Below are 18,298 nucleotides of genomic sequence, written 5' to 3'. Positions count from 1 at the left end.
CTGGAGCAGTTTTGAAAATATGGTATAATTTAACCACATGTGTAACCATTATGCAGCGCGATTTGTTTGGAAAGATTTGAAATGCCATCTGTCATCAGGCCGTAAACACATTTCGCGAGCTGGTTTCCCACATGTTTAGCCTGAAATAAATATCCAAATCAATTCACGATGGATTCTCTGCTTGAAACATTGAAACAGCCCAATGGTAAGTGCGTGATAATATCCTTTTCTTTACTGTTTACTTAAATCTTTCCATTGCTTGCAGCCCCTGAACCATCCGGCCGGTTCATTGCACATTTGCTTAAAACTGAGCTGAACGTACTACTGGAGTCTGCCACTTTTAACGATGTCCTCTCCGACAAAATACACCAAACGGATGCTACAAATGAGGAACTGCTACATCTGGCCATTGGTAGCTTAGTCGCATTTTTGCAGTACAATTTTCTCGGTCCACGAGAAAAACACAACCAATCAGCGTTGCAAACCTCCGACAGCCGTGCGCAACTTATATCGGACGGAGAAGAACTGAACGTAAATGTAGTGCGTGCCGATTGTTTATTGGTTTGCAAGAGGATATTTGACCGCTTGCTTCATGAAGATATTGAGCCGAACAAATCCACCCCATCCGGATATTGCTTGCGGCTCTGGTATCAGCGGTATTTGCTACTACATCAGCGATGCATTGATGACCTTACGCATGACCTGTACGAACGATTCAATGCAAACGTGGTTGCACTCGAGACGGCCCTTTCTACAGCTGAGCAGGCGATAAAAGTCGAAATTTATCTAGAAATTATGTTTGGATTCGTTCAATTCAAGCGCATTACCAAGTTGGAACAATGGCTGCAGAAGCTTGAAACGCTTTCGAATGTAAAGCTTTCGGTGGAGGGAGTATTAGGTGTGCGCACAAAGTTTCAACAGACTCCACTGCCCCAGCTGACGCTGCGGCTGGAAGGTGTCAGCGAATTGGGGTTGCCGGATGCCATGGAAACACACGGGTACATGAAATTACCACCGATTCTGAAGCTGGAAGATGAAGTACGTCTGGAAAAGGTTAAATTTTTGAATGACCACGAGAACGAAGACCTCCAGCTGCCTGCACTGGTGCAGAACATAGTGCTTGGGAAGTTGTAAGTATAGTTTTTGTTTTTGCATGAAAACGAATAATTTTGTGTGTATGTTTCGTTTTTTTCTCCATTAGATACTTCCTGTACGTTACACAGCCAAAAGAACAATTGACGTTGGAAGAGATACAACCCTACATTACTTCGCTCGTGTATCAACGGTTCGGACCTTGGGCAACACGTGTGGCCACCCTCTTCATGAATGCTTCGATAGAAGCCACTCACAAGCGCACTGTCGACCGGTCTTTGCGACAGATTGAGGAACTAATACAACAGTTCTATGCTCCCGATTATGAAACAGCCATTCCAATCGCCGATCGTCTCCCACTTGTATTTAGCTCTTGGCCCATTTCCTACTGGCAGATGAAGGAAAAGCTAGCCGATGTGATGGTTAGTCTCGGTATGATTAAGGGCGCACTTGCCATATATGAAGAGGTGCAAAGCTGGGAAAATGTGATCGAGTGCCACACCATACTGGAGATGCGTCATCTTGCTGCGATCGTCATAAAAGAGCTGATAGAACGCAATGGGCCCACGGTGCGATTGTACTGTATGCTCGGAGATGCCACGGATGATGTCGAATGCTATCGACAGGCTTGGGATTTATCCAACGGAACAAGCGCCAGCGCACAAAGGCACTGGGGTAATTACTACTTCGTGCGCAAAGATTATGCATCAGCGATCGAGCATCTGCGACGATCGATTGAAATCAACTGTCTGCAGGAACCGACATTGCTACGGCTGGGATATGCAGCACTTCAGCTCGAGCGCTGGCAAGAGGCTGCCTATGCCTATCGGTTGTATACGTCCTTCGAGAATCACGGGTTCGAACCGTGGAACAATCTCGCCAAAGCGTACATCATGCTTGGGGAAAAGCCCCGGGCGCATAAAGTGCTGCAGGAAGCGCTCAAGTGTAACTTCAGCAACTGGAAGGTTTGGGAAAACTATCTGCTTGTCTGTGTCGATACGCGTAATTTTGCTGACGCACTAAATGCTTACGAACAGCTGCTAACGCTGAAGGATCGCTACTACGATAAGGAAGTGCTGGAAATCATTGTACGAGCGATCTTGTTGGGTGACCAGGATGCCGATGGAACGTCATGCAGCCGGTTGAAGCAGAAAGCACTTAATTTGCTTGCACACGCCTGTGCTCAGCAGCCCAACAATGGCTACCTGTACGAGTTGGCCGCAGAGTTGGAAGATGCGGATTTGTTGAAACGCTGCCACAAGCTACAGAACGCCTACCGAGCATACACGCAATCGAACAGCCAGTGGTCGAAAGCACCTGAAAGCTGTTCCACCGTGGTGAACCTGTGCGTGGACCTTTGCGAGCGTAGCTTGAAGGCGTTCGTGGATGGTAAAGCTGATGGAACGCGACTTGTACCGTTACGGGCCCAACTTGGCTCCGCCCGGTTAACTGGACAGGCGTGCTTACGTTCGGCCAACGCTGAAGCTTGGCCTGTGTGTGCCGAACCGCTGAATAAGCTGCAGGACTTGGTTGACAAGCTTACGATCGAGCTGAAACAAGCAATGGATGCTTAAAGAATGTGTGTGTGTGTTCTTCTTTTAATCGCTAAGCGAGCAACAGTTTGATTTAGTTTTACTTTTGATTTTCCGCCACAAAAGGACTTTATTTAATGTAAGTTCAGGTTGGTAGTAATCAACACACGCACGGTCTGATCGAACGATCCGCACACAGCCAAACCTTGTCGATCGGGGCTCCAGTCAAACGTGTGTACAGGTTGCGTGGAAAGAGTGGTAGCATGAAGCATCTCCAACGATCCGGCTACACCTTGCTCTTCTCCATCGGCTAATGTTTTGGTTCGTTTCTCCGGATAGTGACTAAAATGGGTATGCAAATAAATATTGTGTCGAATTGCCTTATCAACCCGCTGGATGGTGTATGTGTGTGTGTGGTCTACTTACTAAAGCCATATGCGAACGTTTCCTGATCCACCTCCGGTGACAAAAATATCCCTATTCTGTGGCAGATGCTTCACAGTCCAAACGGTCGATTTGGCTCCACTGATCACACCATTCGTACCGAGCGATTGGCCAACGGTTTTCTCCCTCACCGAGGCGAATCCTTTCTCCGAATGTTGCGTCCGCATATCGTACACGAACAAGCCACCCTCCAGCGTGCTTACGGCCAGCTTGTTCATGCGTATATCCTTCCGATCGAACTCAACCGAACAGATACCATTCTTGACGTTCGTTTCCCAGCGTAGTTTCAAGTTGCGCAGGTCGATCAGCTTCAGGTCACCGTTATCGTACCCGGAGCAAACTAATCGTTCCACCGGATTGTACGAATCTCCAAACCCAACCGCCCAACAGTCGCGTCGTTCGTCCAGATTCCTGCTCGCCGGACATATGTTCGCCACCGGATCGTTCGGTTGCCTTGGATCCCATACCTTCACCGTACCGTCACGCCCACCTGTAACGATTTCCGGCGCTCCACAGTTTACCGTCGAACCACCGATTGCATCGAGTGTGTTGATGATTCCTTCATGAGCGTTTACCTCATACACGGGCGCATCAAGCCGGTCCAGATCGTAAATCGTTAACTTGCCAGCAAAATCACCGACCGCAAGAAGCTCGGTACGAAGCTTGGATGCACCGAACGAGCAACATTTGATCGACTTATCCTTTTCCGTCTCTCTGACTAGATCGAGTGTGCCACGGTTTAGTTCGTAAATTTGCACTGTTCCCGTGCCTTTCGGTTTCGAACCAACTACCACGAACTTGGCTGTACAGGGAATCCATTTCACGTCGTACACCGAATAGTTGAGCGATTTTTCTATGTGCGATATCATCTGAACGGAATCCATGGCTGCGAGGCAATGGTGCAGTTCATGCTAGCTGGACGTAGAACGACGAAAGATCTAGAAAAAAGTAAGATGTACCTTTTTTTGGTGAAAATATCAAACGCAGTTAGCTACCGGTAACCGTCGTTGCTAGGATTTGTAAATAAACACACGTTTGAACGTGGTAGTGATGCACAGTGAGCGTTTTGTTGGTCACATTCTGGGACGTATGCAAGCGGAGTATACACGACTATGGATGCGTAGCAGAATAAAACAAGATGTTTTTCCGCTTTTCCGATGTTTTACACGATCAAAATGTACCGTAAAACATGATCAATAAAAATCATTACTGTAATAACTTTTTTAGAATATATTCCAATGGACATTTCGTAAAAATATCCCACATGTCTCGGTTCTTTCTCGCGAATGTATTGCGCACACGTGTAAACACAGCTTTCAGCTTTATCTAACCTGCATCTCAGTTGCCGCTGAACACGGTCAAACATCGTTCTATGCACATACACATTCTTGTTCCGTCAGTTGGTTGGAAAGGACGTACCGCAGCAAAGCTGTTCTCATTCGTGTTTCAAAGTGAAGGTTTCCGTGTGAATTCTAGTGACCGCCAGAAAGCAAACGTGACCGAATTAAGGATTTCAAACATCCTCGCAACACTTCGGCTTCTGTTCGTACGAAATCGTGCGTGGAAAAGTGATCATTTTCCGCCGATAGCACGCTGCGTGCACTATCGTATTACACCGTTTCATACACTCACACCTATAACCACCGCTGTTAACAAACATTTCTTCTCGAAAGGACGAGCTGCTCCTAGTCAGCAACTATTCCGGTGCATCGAGCAGAAAGTGGTGTTGTGTGCGATATAAAGTTCCGGTCGTCGCGCGAGTTTGGATACCGGAATTAGTTCATGGTTAGTTACATCAATAATTGTAGTGTTTTATAATATCATTGCTAATATAACGAGTTTTCAGGAAAAGGATCATATCTAGATGTTGTTTCTGTGTAGGTTGCTTTTGCTAGTTTCGTTCATTTTCGTGGTCGCGTTGTGAGGTCGCATGCTTTGCGGTCGATTCGTTCTCTACACACCGTCTTCATTTTTCTTTTCACGCAGTTATTTGCTTCACGTTGAAATTTCCTTATTTTTAGAATTGCTTCTCAACAAGCGCGAGCGAGCGGAAAATGATGGTGAAACGCAGTTTTAAAGAATACCTACCTATTTTCCCCGGATTTGTGTTCGTGCTGTGTGATCTGTGTGGAGTGCAAGTGTTGCTGCTGTTTTTGAGGCTCTTTTTCGGTAAAGAAAAACAAGCGAAGACGTTCCATGACCAGAGGCAACGCGTTTACTAGCGAGTCCTTTTGGAGGAAAAGGAATCGTCTAGCGCCTACTTGAATGTGCGTGTAGTTGGAACCATAACCTCGCTTTTCTTCTTGCACGGCAGCATACTTTGATTGTAGACGAATGTAGAAGTGGAGAGTTGGCGTTATGTGCAACGTTTCCGTAGAATATGATGGCACATGTTTATTGAAAGTCCGTTTAAATCTAGTTCTTACTCCATCGTACAAATTTGGTAGTGATATGTAGTGCTGTGTGTAATAATATCGTAAGTGTGTAATTACATAATCAGCACACACGCGAGTGGCGCTTACATTTTTCCGGCAGGAAACATCTTCCTCAGCACAGGAGTTCTTTGTTGAGAGACGTGTGGAAAGCGGATGCCATTATGGTTCCTATTTTCATTCCGGCAAATCATTATATTACATGAAGCTTTCCAACTGCTAGAAGTCCCGCAAATTTTCCACTTCCAGCGGTCGATTTTTTCCAGTCACGAGACCAATTTTCCGCTATCAGTAGTGCGTGCGTATTGGCGAGTGGTTTTGTGTGTTCGTGCTCCTGTGACGTCTGTGGAGTGTTGTTGTTATTTTTTTTCTCCCCCTCCCAAATCAATCGATATTTCCTTCCTGCTTCGCGAGTTGGAAGCAGAAAACGTTTGCTTCCACCACATGGTTGCTTCCGCGCGACAATCCGCACAGAATGGCAAATGGAAAGTTGTTTCGCGGACGTGCTTCAGCCGGCAATTTTCCTCTCAACCCAGGGTTTGCCCTTGAAGAGACTCCCGCGAAGGCAACCCGATCGATAATTAAGGGTAAAGGGGATTTGGTATGATATTCATACTGGGAATATACTGGGAGAGTTGAAGGGTTTATTGGTTTTGTGCGTGTGTAAGTGCATACGTCCTATGCAGAACAACAACAGAAAAGAGGGTGTTGGTAAAAGGGCAACGCCGGAATCTCTGTCCCGTGGGACGCGAAAGAGGTTTCTCTTTTCGCCACAAAGGAATACAAACATTATGGAATGTTCTAGAAGTTTTTATAGAGTGTCATACGGAAATTTTTGTGAGTATTCAATGTAATTTTGGATAATCCTAAGTTTAAACATTAAAAAGTTTGCGAACATTTCAACGCAACATTAAAGATATGTCTTTTGAGTAAAAGTACACTTTTCATAAGATGTTTTTCGGTTATTCTCTCTCAATTTGTGAGAGGATCTGTTTGGTGGAGTTGTGAAATTTACAACATCCACGCTTTCATGTATTCCTCTGTAGACGAATCCAATGCTTACTATGTTGCTGCTCACGTGTCAGGATGTCAGGACTTTTATTTTTGTTTTTTGATAAGAAATCAGCTGTTGAACTTTATTTAGCTTTGCATGGTGGGAGTTTCTGTATTTTTCTGCCAAACATTGCAATTTGAAGAGACGGAAATAATCTTCCAGCCACAATTCCAAATAATTACAACCGATGGAATTATTTGGTTTTGGTACTGTTAGAACATGGAATTTGATGATGTACAGAAGAGGTGATATAGATAGGTCATGCCTCTCATCTTTATGATAAGTTAGGAAAAATTACATGTTAGCTATTTTGTATGCATCCGTACTTCCCTGACGGTCTTTTCTCTGTTACGCACGGTAAAGATAAAGACGGTAAAGATATTGTGCCATAGAAAAGAAAGCGATTTGCGTCATTAATAGATAACTTGAGACATTCACTCAAATTGACACGTATTTTGAGAATATCGCTTGAGATATGGCCCTAAGGATATCTTAATTGATGAATATTGAAAATGATCCTTACAGCCAAATGTCTTGTCCTTCTGATATTGTTTTATCTCATATTTCGTTTTTATCTTGGGTTTCGATTAGCAATATCTCTCTCCAAATTGCATTTTTGCTGCACCTATAGACATTAGGTACCGACAATGGTTACTGAACTGATCAAAAATGGAGTTGCAACATTAGAAGAGATAGTTAGAAACTATTAACAGCTTCTTCTGAAATGGGAAATCAACCACTGATCAGTTCTTCACCAGAACTGGCAGAATTTGGAAGAGTTAGAGGGTCAACCAGTCCAATATTCTCAGCTCTCCGTTAACTTCAAGGCCAGTACAACGCTCCTCGTCAAGCTGATCAACGTCACATACCACGAGGATTGAAAATTCTCAGGGCCTTTTGCTGCCTCCATTGGGTCTGGAAAATATAATTATGGATCTACTCTTCGACATAGCGACTTGGAGATACTGGCATTCGCTGATGGAAATAGACATAATTAGTTTACGGTTCTTTTATGCTCTGACGGTTTGAATCACTCTTACGGCAGTCCCACATCTCCTAACAGTTGTCTTCTTCTTTTGTGGCACTACAACCTCAAGAGGTCTTGGATCTACCATTTCTAGCATTCCTTTGACTTTATTTACCTATCCGTAGCAGTGTAGTCAGTCCTGCATACGTTCTGGATGAGATTTGATACACGGTTCTGTCTTGGAGGATCACTGGAGCGATCGTCGTAGTGGTTGTAGCGCCGAATAATAGAAAAAAGTCAGAAAAAAGCAGTATTCATACCGAACATCAGTGGCTGTTAAAGCTGTAAGACATTTGATATGTAAACATATTCTAGACAACCTGTGAAAGGCAAAAATTAAAGAATAAACAAAACAGCGATTATAGCTCTTATTCGCGCAGACTCAGCAATGTATGCATACTTTACGATCGTCGCCTTATATGCAGTGTGTAAGTTACTTTGAAGATGTAATAAATCTTTTAACCGCCCATAGTCTTCATCACTCTACCCCACTGCGCGATTGTCCACCATGAACAGGTTCGATAGAGAGGGAATATTTTGCATGCGAAAAGCAATAAACAAAATTACGAGCAAAAACTTGTATTCTTCAAATCACAATGTGCAAAAGACATAGACAAGAGCAGAGTCCAATCGTCTTTATATTTCTTCCCCTGTTCTGCCTTGTCTGTGGACAAGTTCCTAAGCTTTTAATTGTACAGCATGACCGCCAGCTAACCTTGACATGGCGCTGAGTGGCTGCAGGACAATAGTTATTCCCTTGATGTCCTCCTTGAGGCCAACATCTTGAGAAGAGCTGCGTGCACGTTACAAAAACGTGAACAGAATCATGAAACAGTCACAGCATGTGTTGCAATGTTGGCAATGTTAGAGAAAATGTGCCCCCAGCTGGCTGAGCAGTAAGGTTTTTTGGAATTTTCGATTTATTTTATGCCTTTTTGTTGAATTTTTCCATACCTTTAGTTTTCTTTTTTTGTGTCACCGAAGGAAGCGATCGATTGGCAAAGGGCCAATAATGAAATTGTGCCAATGTGTGTATGTTGCTACGCTGTGCCAATCCGGAGGTTAACGAACTTCAGAAGCCAAACAGTGTTATGTTTGTTGCGTCGCGTATTAAGATTTGATGTCTCGTCTGAGTCTGGGTGCGATATAAATTATTCCGACGTCGTCTACCGACCGACCGAACGGTGCGCGATTTATTGATCCAACGGGCAGACAGGTGTAACTAGGTTTAAGTGTTTAGCTAAATGCTTGATTATATGAAATGTTGGTATGTCTGGAAAGCTGTGAGTTAGTAACGTTATGCAAATTGTTTGAACTCACTTGTCTATAACGGTCGAAAGCAGGGAAGCGTTCCAATGTCATATCAATTATCCTAACGCAGTCACATGCAGCTGAGTATGGGAAAGAATTGATTATTTGATTGCCAGTACCGACAAGAATGAGATGATAAAGAAAATTGTCAAAAATTTAGATCCGTGCGATAAATTTACGACTTCTCGCAATTGGACAAAGATGTATATTAGGTTGGACTGCGCTGGCCTGCCATATTCAATGCTAAATGTCTTTGGATCTTCATTTGGTAAGGCAATTTAATGCTTCTTGTGAGCGTTTTAATGGTTTTTTTAACAAAATGTTAATTTACAATAACTGTTTTATTTTCTTTGTAGGTTGATCCAGCTATTCGCTTGAGTAATTGTAGTTCACATAATTTCCTATCGTAAATACCGCACAATTGTTACTTCTGACATGAATCCACCTCGCGGAACATCATTCAGAATCTACGCAGTTTGAATTATCACATGGCGCGCACTGCTGACGATAGTAGTAGTATTACGTGCCTTTCCAATGCACTATCGATGTCGTTTTGTCCCGAGTACTACGGAATGAAAATTGCATAAGTTTGTGCAAACAAATCTGTTAGTCGTATAGATATCATTCCGCCCAACCTACATCACCCTGCCATACGTGTATCGTACACGTCGCACGTTTGTGATAGAGCTATACGCGAGTTCAATTTACCATCCATGACCAAGGCGAGAAACGACACAATTTGCGAAGCGGGGACATTCCTCGTGTACCGGAGATGCACGTTACAGGAAGGAAGGGCGCATAGGAGTTGATTAAACCCGATTCCATCAAGCGTGACGGTTGTGGATGCGCAATTGGAGATAGAAAATAAGTTACATCGTTTAGGAATATTTTTGGATCGATAGAAGGAAAATAGTGAACGTACTAAAATTCGAGTATAACTCAACGATGGCACACTATTATCGTGGTAGCGAACTATCAAACTTAGGACAGATTTTTTCTTCGTAATATTTTCACATGGTTATGAAATATCAGCTCGTTTTGCAAATGTGGAATGTTTTCGAATTGAGCAATTAACAGACACGTGCGAAATTTACGTACCATATCTGACCTAGTTGAAAATCGATAATTTTTATGACGATCGCGATCACTTCCCAAATTCACAAATATTCAAGACTATTCTTGGGTATATTGATGCTATTCTATTACTATAGAAGGCATATACTTTTGTATTTTATCGCACCTGCCCTTTCTTCGGGCTTGGAGATACAGGTTCTGTGTTAACACTATTGAAGCGAAACAAAAAATGATGTTTTGTGAGGAAGCTTCTCGCTTCTTTTGCACTTTAAAATTCCTCTCGTGGCGAAATGACAAACGCATCAGTTGAACCGTTTATGCTGCCGTATGTAATGTCGCTCGTACGCCGGGGTCGAACTGGTTGAACCGGCTTCTTTGCCGGCCGGCCGGCACTTTTCGCTCCTTTCGCCGTTGAGCGTGCCAGAATTGAGACTTGTCTAGACGAGAAATACTGTGCGACTAGCCATTGCAATGGCCTTCTGGCTACTGACGTGTCGCGGCAGTATTAGGCGTGGATGTTACTTAAAATAGAGAATTCAAATCATCATCACCATGTATTGCACATGTAGAAGATGCGGTAAAATCACTTTTACGAGGAAAAAGAGCACTCATCTTCACTTCATCTCGTCGTGGTCTAATTCTGATGATTTGTCTGCATTTCCTCCTCTCACCGCAGGTGTGTAGACCGGTTTTTCTTGAGGTGAGTGAAGAAGCGCGTTGCTTCTAGCCGGTCGCCCGTTGAACAACTTCGTTCTGACTTTCCAGGGTGTTGGGAAGTTCAACGGCCATGCAACGAAGGTTATCGCACAGTTATTTACCATGTGCGAAGGTTGAAGAAAATTGATGAATCAGGTATTATTTTCTTGTTCTCTGTACTTGCTATGATTTCAAATAGTCTCATAAAATTCAACAAAATTAAATGTAAATTGGATTCTGATATTGAGAAGTTCAAACTGATGTTAACATCAAATGTATTTCACGCGTACCACGACTAGACCAGTGCATCAACCACGGGTATAGTCTCGTGCTTCTCACGATCGCATTGCCCACCCGACTGACCGACCTGCACGATTTGTGCTGCTTAGCGGCTGATCAGTAGTGACGCTGCAATGGCAAACCGGTCGGCGACGTTCTCTCTTTCTCTCGGGCCACTTATCGGCCCCGCCGACGGATCGAGCGGTCGTGATAATAGAATCCCCAGCTCTCGCGTACGCGCCGGAATACGACGATGCGGTTGCTCAAGATGTAGCACGCATTCGACACCATTGTTCACTGGCAACACTCGAACTTGACGGTTGTGTTCGCTCTTCTGACGCTGTTCGCGAGTACACACGTGTGATTCTATACGGACTCCGGTTTATGCTCCTCTGTTTCTGCCAGAGCTAAAGGTTTAGTGTAGCGTTTAATTCCGGTTGTCTCTTTTGCAAGTAAGTGTGAACGGCAGTGTGTATAAGAGAAATTGGATCATGTCCGGTGTGTGGTTAAGTTGTGGTCTAAAAATCTCCTTCGTAAGCGCTTCTCGCGCTCAGGATCACTTCCCTTTCACGATTCCAAATTGAAGAATGATTCTCCAAGACCTACGCTAATTGGAAGACCTTCAGAAGTGATCTACCGAGAAAAATGGAAAACGAGGAATGAGAGCACATGTGTGTTTGTTTCGCGGACGGAAATAGATTTCGTTAGCCCGTGAGGGTGAATTATTCGAACAGTCGTGCTGAGTGAAGTCGTCACGAAACTTTGCTTATGAAGGGTGTTGCGTGCAGGAAGACACATGCATATCCCCAATGAGGAGCTATCGGAACGTTGGTTCTGTAATAGATTCTCTCTCGGTAGTTGGTAGTTGTATTGACGCTGATGGTTGTAATTTTATCCCCCCTTTGGTATGTATCGCACGTTTTGCACATTTTTAACCACTGTACGCGTGAATTGCGTCGATGAACGGTTGACGAATGCGCAGCAACTCGTTGGAACCGGCCGGCTTATGGTTGGATGCGCTGGACTTTGGTCCCCACCCTTGTTGAGCGGTACCAATAAAAGTTACACTGTGAGCGTAACTACATCATGTATGGCGTCTTTGGCAGTATGATTGTGAAATATCTGATAGCAGATCATTGTTTTATATGTTGCCAATACTTTAATGTTGCTCTAGTAAATAAAGTAGTGAATAACTACTGAGAATAATAGTTAACCATTGCTATCCAACAAACTTTGCCCTACGAATTGGTTTCATGCATGACTAAGGGCAATACCACGACAGCACGAGATGTTGTCGCGCTATTTTCTTATCAAAAATGCTTTACTTGCCTACCGTGGTTGGTCTGTTGATGCAATTGGTTTTTGTGGGATGTGTGTATGTGTGGGTCAGGGTTGAAATTGTGCTGCACATACAATACGTCGTGTAGAAGAAAAAGACAAACAAACCATCGTACGAATGCGTTAAAGTGATTGTGAATGTGTGTGAGTGTATGTATTAATCGTATTTTCCCTACCATGGGACGGTAGGGTTGCAGAGGAAAGAACGAAACATGATATCATTGCGATAAATTTAATACTTTTATTACGCCATTTGTTAGCCTTCATGCACCGCGTCGTATCAGTGCAGGAAGGGAAGGAAGAAGAGCGGGGATGTGTTTAAAATATGTTTGGAATTTTCCATTAGGGTTGAGAGGTAATTTATCAAAGCACAATTCAGCAACTATAAACCGCATTGTAATGATATTATGCTTCTTGAAAGTGAATATGAGCGAAAACACGCAATGTATTAAATACTGTCGATCGACTACCTTTCACTGCGAATAGAGAGTTAGAGACGATCTTACGTTTATTGACACAAGTATTGACGTTGCTAAAATAACATTATTTAGCACGCTAGAGCATGCCGTTAGTTGGAGTACCATTTTCTAACGGCAAAACGGTGAATGCAGTTATGCAGTTTTCCAAGCGTGTCGCCACGTAGGTCTGCACGTTTTGTTTATTGGGTTCGCATATGTGGTTGGTCGCATTGTGCTGTTTGCTTGGCTGCTGTAGAAATGTAAATAATTGCTTACTATTTAGACTTTCTTCCTTTTGCCGGCGAGTATAGTGAAGTGCTGTTTAAATAAATGCCCTGAAGTAGCGTCTACATTCTCTGCACCACGCTTTATAACGAGAAATAAACACATTTCAATAAAAAATATTTATTACTGTTTTGCGCGTTACACAATGTATGGAATGCAAAATTAATTTATTAAAACTTTAAACCTTTAAAAGCGTATTAAACTATGTTTTGTTGCAAGCTGTGAATGTTGATCTTTTATAAGCGATGATTGTGTCACCGTTCAAATACTCAAACCAGTATGTTTATAGTAGTTATTTCAATTTTTCTTTCGCTCCCACGACGTCCCTTAGTTTATCAGCAGTTCCGTACGTTGATTGGCGGTAAACTTCCGCCTTCGCTCTGCTAGCCCTTTGAGAGTAAACCCTCTAAATGCAAGTCTTACTAAACGTTGCACGAGCTGAGCGCCATTCGGATCCTTATCGGCACGTGCTTCTTTCAATGCCACTGATGGCGCTGTTACAGCTGACCCGTGAAAGAAGGGAATAATTACGCGCGGTGTCGATGATAACCTCCCCAACAAGTACCCTCTCGAGCACAGGATCCTGCTGTCGTCCGAGAATAGCACGATCGAATCTGGGGCAAAGTACCTTTTCCTCGTACGTTTAGCGCACTTGGTCACTTAATCGGATCAACTTCGCTGGCTGGTTCAGTGCCAGCGAATGCTCTGAACCATTGGTCAGACCGGAGCTAATGATCCTGCTAATGAGCCATTAATTTCACTTACGGAAAGGGACAATATTTTGTGGGGTGATTTATTTGAACTTTCATTTGTCACTCCCGGAATGCATGATCCAGAGTTCTGGATGGGTCATCGTGGCTTAATTGATGACTAGAGTTATTTAAGGAAGGTTAAATCTAAATTTTTAATGAGCGTTTTGTTCTTGTTTTTATTTCTTTATTTCAGCATACAACGCATTAATCTCGAGCATCTATCATCTTACTCAACATCCTCAGTCTTCCGTTAGTTACTGCTGTGGTGTAGTCTCATAGTCACAATACTGTGCTTGGACATAGTGTATGTTCGATAGACTTCGTAGTGTACTTGAAGCTCAGTATATCAAGTGTACCATTGTACCTAGTACATCAGTCTGTTGAACTGTCAGTGTCGTGTTCTGTTAGTGTCAGTAGAGTATACTAAGAATATCTTCGTCATAAACATTATAAAAAACATTTAACCAATTAGTGTAAGTGAAATTTGTTGGTATTTCAAGTGCATCGAGAACTGTAGCGCATTATAGTTGTGCGGTTCTAGTGTGTCAGTGAATTGAATTTGCATCAGAATAGTGATTGAACGTTATTGAAACAAGTCGCTTAAAGCACTATTCGTACACATTTAATCTAACTTGCCGTTTAGAATGGCCCCACCCAACAATGAGTGTACGTATGAAGTAATCAACAATGTCGCCGTTTCGGATGAGCTGGCCCAACGATCTACCGAAAGCGACGAGATGCCCAAGATGCAGATGGACTGGGATACTCCCGCCGCTCAAGGGCTTTACGATCCACAGAACGAGCACGAAGCCTGTGGCGTTGGATTCATTGTGTCGATCGAAGGAAAACCGAACCATAAGGTATGTTGTGACTCGATCAATACTAACACCTTTTTATTTTGTTTTTCCACACTCATACCTCATTCTCGTACCTTCTTCTTCGTCTTTTTCTCAGATCTTACGCGATGCTCAAACTCTTGCCATACGCATGAACCATCGAGGTGCGTGCGCCTGTGATAACGATACCGGCGATGGTGCAGGTGTTTGCACTTCGATTCCTCATCAGCTGTATGCCAAGGAGCTGTAAGTATTTGTTATTTGATGGCGCCACACGCGTCGCTCCGATCTTTAAGCTTCGCTTGTGTTCTCGTCAGTAGTGCAGTACGCCAAACAGTAGTTAGATGGTAATTCATGTACAGCGTCTTCCAACCGACATCCGTCGCGACTTATTGCGTCGTATGCGGTGCACAGTGTTGTGAATTCCTGTCCCATGTTAGTCAGGGTTGTACAAGTATGATGCGGAATTTATTTGTCTCTTGCGCAATGACCCGGTCACGTTCCATCCATACCGGTTTGAGTGGGATTTTAGAACGAGGGGAATTTTTATTACCTCGTGTGAAGTTTTTGCCAAGCTGGATAAGGAATTTTGTCATCTCTTGGAGGAGAATATAGGTTTACTCGAGCACCGACAGTTGGAAGCACTTTGTGCAGATTGTATCTTGTCTGCTTGAAAAGGGGTTCGATTGTCCTTGTACAGGATGATTAAATCATTACATGCTGCGTTAATTAAGTTTACTACTTTAACCTTGAATGTTTGTATGTGTCAACTGTCATCAGTGGATTCTTGCTCCAATTACACCGGTATCTTGTAGACAGAGTTCCTTAATGGAGTTCCTCTTCCATACGACCGGTTTTTCTGTATGTTCCGTCGTGCTATGCGAATTCTGAACCACATCAGAAAATGTTAAAACAAATGTTCGCTAAGCCCACCACTTTTATTTAATTTATTCTTTACTGGTGGCAACTACTATACTCCTACAGCCGTCATTTTACAAGCGATGACAGTCCTTAGCTGACGATAAACTCCGATAGTAAAGCCGCATTCAACTAATTCGATGTCGTTCGCCTTCTAATGACATTGCTCTGAGTATTTAGTAGCAAAACCACCATCAACTTAGCGATGCAATTAATTTTATCCATGATTCGCACTTAATCAGTGGTGTTGTCCTCATACTCTTTTCATCTCGTCTGTGCTACGTACAGCATCCTCTCTATTTCTCCGCTGTGCCCCACTAATACATGGCCGTCGGTCATTCGATAGGATTTAATTCGATTAAATGTTAATATGATACCGGCATATTGTGGATCCTTGGTTGGCAGTATCGAAGGTTCCTAATAATTTAGGTTTGCTGATTATTATCGCACGTGCTCTGTCTATTGATGGGGTCGGGCATGTTACTTTGGGTTTTGTTTTTGTCTCATTCAAATCCTGAAGGATGCTTGTGTGACTATGTATATACACCGAAAGTAGTCAACTGACGCAAGTTGACTTTTCATCCGTGGGTTGAAACGAATTTTGTGTATTTTCTAGCTGTGTGACATTGATGAATATTGCAAAGAATGCGCTGCGTGGTTCGGGTTTGCTTCCGGTTGAAGGTTACGAACCGTTTTAACTCGAGCTAATGAAGACGAGTGAACCATTTTATTTTTAATTTTAAAAAGTTTCAAAAAAATCAACGAAACTTATGGTTAAATAACCTTCTGTTGATATCCTATGTTTTGATAAGATTTTTCTGCTAATCAGTGTGGATTTTTTTGTTTCATTTTATTTTTATCCCTTTTGTCCAATCGTTTTCTCACATGGTAGGTCGACAAATAATGTCGTTAAACTTAAATCGTTCGTATCACGCCAAGGTTCAAGGATTTTGTTTTCGTAGCGTCAAAACAAATATCATTGTGTTTGCAAAAAAAATCTTATTTTTAAATCGTGCACAGATGGATTTTCAGGATGAAATAAGAAAAAATAACACGTGCCCCTGTTGGCTAACATGTTTTCGCATTAAAAAGTGTTTTGTTTACTAAGTGATGGGAGATGGGCGTAGATAAATGGACAAAATAAAAGGTAGAAATATACATAGGTAGTATAATTTCCAAAAAATCATTTGAGTTGTATTGCATTATGCTCGATAGAGCTTACGATAATCATCGCAATCATAATTGGACTAGACAGACAGAAACTTGATAAGCAAAAAAAGGTTTTGACAGATTGTGCCTAATAAGATGGACTTCATCTATAGCCTGACGTCGGTACCATTTAAGTGGTCAAACCAAAATGGGCAAATGATTGATTGATAAGAACGTGATAGATTTGTCTCGGTTTGAACAAGCGTCTGTTGATTGTTTTGCTTATTGGTTTGTCTGTTGTGCAAATAGACTAAACGGAAGAAAACAACGCAATAAAAATAGGAAAGCAATCGCAGCTCGATTTAAAACGACTCAGATGGAAAAATTAACAAATTTGAAGCAATATTGCATCATTCGACGTAGGAAATGTAACCAACCAATAATAAATAGTTCACAATAGCCATTAGACACTAGACGCATTACAGTAGAAGTTCTCTTTTCTTCTTAACCATCTGCCATTTGGTGTTTCTAGTGTTCTTTCTATTGCAGATCACTGCCAACATGGAAATCACTTGATTCGACCAAATCTTGCCATTAATTAGAACGAAATGTTTTTAATGGTACTTTGCTCCCTCTAGAGCACGTGCCAAGAGATGCCAGTCGGCATCATTTCATTGCTTCAATTGGCAGTGCGCGCACAGTCGGAAATAGAAGCTTGAGCCAATGTGTTTTTTTTCTTCTTCAATTGCTCACAGCAGCACATTTTTTGTTGTTTTGAAGTTAAATCAACGAATAATACTTTAATCAGCAGATGATCAAGCCTTTCTAAGATTGTGGTGTATTACATCTTTCCTAGACGCAAAACAACAACCACAACGGATGGTTGTGTGGGTACACGTTTTGCAGACACAAGACGATCACGTTCAGCTGACGGCGCACGGTTTTAAGACTAAATATTTTTAACTATAATTACCTTTCGCCCCTCGACAAATGTGCGGAACCATCTATTCTATAATCCTTGCAAGAAGGAAAACGCAAGAGGGTGTGTGGGGTGTAATCAACTGTCCAACCCGCGAGGGGTTGGGTGTCGTGTTTTTCAACGATTTTTTTTGCTGCCGAGTGAAGTTATTTTTCGTTTTCATCATTCCTAGCGGATTTCAAATGTTATGTTGTTATTTTCATCTTTTGCATGGTGTGTTTTGAACAAATAATTACTACCCGTTGCTCGATCGCCCACATGTTCTAAATGACATGCTTTGTGGTTGTGTGTTTGTGTATTATTTATTTAACTTCTAACACGTTTACGGTTCACACGTTTTCATACGTTTCACATGAGTTTATTTAAAACACGCTACCGCAACACTTTTAGTGACGAGATATTGTTTTTTTCAGTTAGAAGGAAGATTTTATCAATTAAAATGTACATTTTGAACAGAAACGGAAATTTTTAAAAAGTTTGTTTATCATTTAGGTTTAAGTAAAGACAAATAGAAAAGGAATTCTAGAATATAAACGCTTTGTAGTTTTTTTCGCTGCCTTTGCGTTCTACCTACAACGATCATGTTTTTAGAATTGTGTGAAATATATAACCAAATAATACAATAGAAACACACAAATTAAA

The 18,298-nt window shown here is 42.3% G+C and overlaps 3 protein-coding genes across 4 annotated transcripts in view; 2 read left to right on the top strand and 1 right to left on the bottom strand.

The window, feature by feature from the left end:
* The first annotated feature begins 60 nt into the window (after nucleotides 1–60).
* Nucleotides 61–3,028, top strand: LOC125772042 (tetratricopeptide repeat protein 27). The gene is made up of 3 exons (XM_049443362.1): nucleotides 61–205; nucleotides 266–1,130; nucleotides 1,202–3,028. Exons 1-3 carry the CDS (start codon nucleotides 169–171, stop codon nucleotides 2,664–2,666), a joined length of 2,367 nt encoding a protein of 788 aa, XP_049299319.1. The 5' UTR covers nucleotides 61–168; the 3' UTR covers nucleotides 2,667–3,028.
* On the bottom strand, nucleotides 2,759–4,167 carry LOC125772059 (dynein axonemal assembly factor 10). The gene is made up of 3 exons (XM_049443392.1): nucleotides 4,064–4,167; nucleotides 3,051–4,006; nucleotides 2,759–2,966 (listed from the first exon to the last, which is right to left on the bottom strand). The coding sequence occupies exons 2-3, from the start codon at nucleotides 3,950–3,952 to the stop codon at nucleotides 2,759–2,761; spliced, it is 1,110 nt and encodes a 369-aa protein (XP_049299349.1). The 5' UTR covers nucleotides 3,953–4,006; nucleotides 4,064–4,167.
* A 266-nt stretch (nucleotides 4,168–4,433) lies between these two features.
* LOC125772032 (uncharacterized) overlaps nucleotides 4,434–18,298 on the top strand; it is a 28,377-nt gene continuing 14,512 nt past the window's right edge. Inside the window, exons 1-3 of one of the 2 annotated variants that reach the window (XM_049443307.1) lie at nucleotides 4,434–4,853; nucleotides 13,968–14,634; nucleotides 14,729–14,856. In XM_049443307.1, the coding sequence (XP_049299264.1) occupies nucleotides 14,419–14,634; nucleotides 14,729–14,856 (344 nt within the window). In that variant the 5' untranslated portion in view covers nucleotides 4,434–4,853; nucleotides 13,968–14,418. Of the gene's footprint in view, nucleotides 4,854–11,217; nucleotides 11,394–13,967; nucleotides 14,635–14,728; nucleotides 14,857–18,298 lie in introns of those variants that run through there. The other variant, XM_049443305.1, reaches the window with a different exon arrangement.

Source organism: Anopheles funestus, chromosome 3RL (assembly GCF_943734845.2).
Source record: "Anopheles funestus chromosome 3RL, idAnoFuneDA-416_04, whole genome shotgun sequence".
Classification (NCBI taxonomy): Eukaryota; Metazoa; Arthropoda; class Insecta; order Diptera; family Culicidae; genus Anopheles; species Anopheles funestus.
Note: the sequence above shows the minus strand (reverse complement) of the source record. Positions and strands in the feature narration are given on the sequence as shown.

Coding starts and splice junctions, on each gene's coding strand:
- LOC125772042 (XM_049443362.1), top strand. CDS start 169: ATGGATTCTCTGCTTGAAACATTGAAACAGCCCAATG. Junction 206..265: donor AACATTGAAACAGCCCAATG/GTAAGTGCGTGA, acceptor CATTGCTTGCAG/CCCCTGAACCATCCGGCCGG. Junction 1,131..1,201: donor AACATAGTGCTTGGGAAGTT/GTAAGTATAGTT, acceptor TTTCTCCATTAG/ATACTTCCTGTACGTTACAC.
- LOC125772059 (XM_049443392.1), bottom strand. CDS start 3,952: ATGGATTCCGTTCAGATGATATCGCACATAGAAAAATCGCTCAACTAT. Junction 2,967..3,050: donor AACGTTCGCATATGGCTTTA/GTAAGTAGACCA, acceptor TACCCATTTTAG/TCACTATCCGGAGAAACGAA.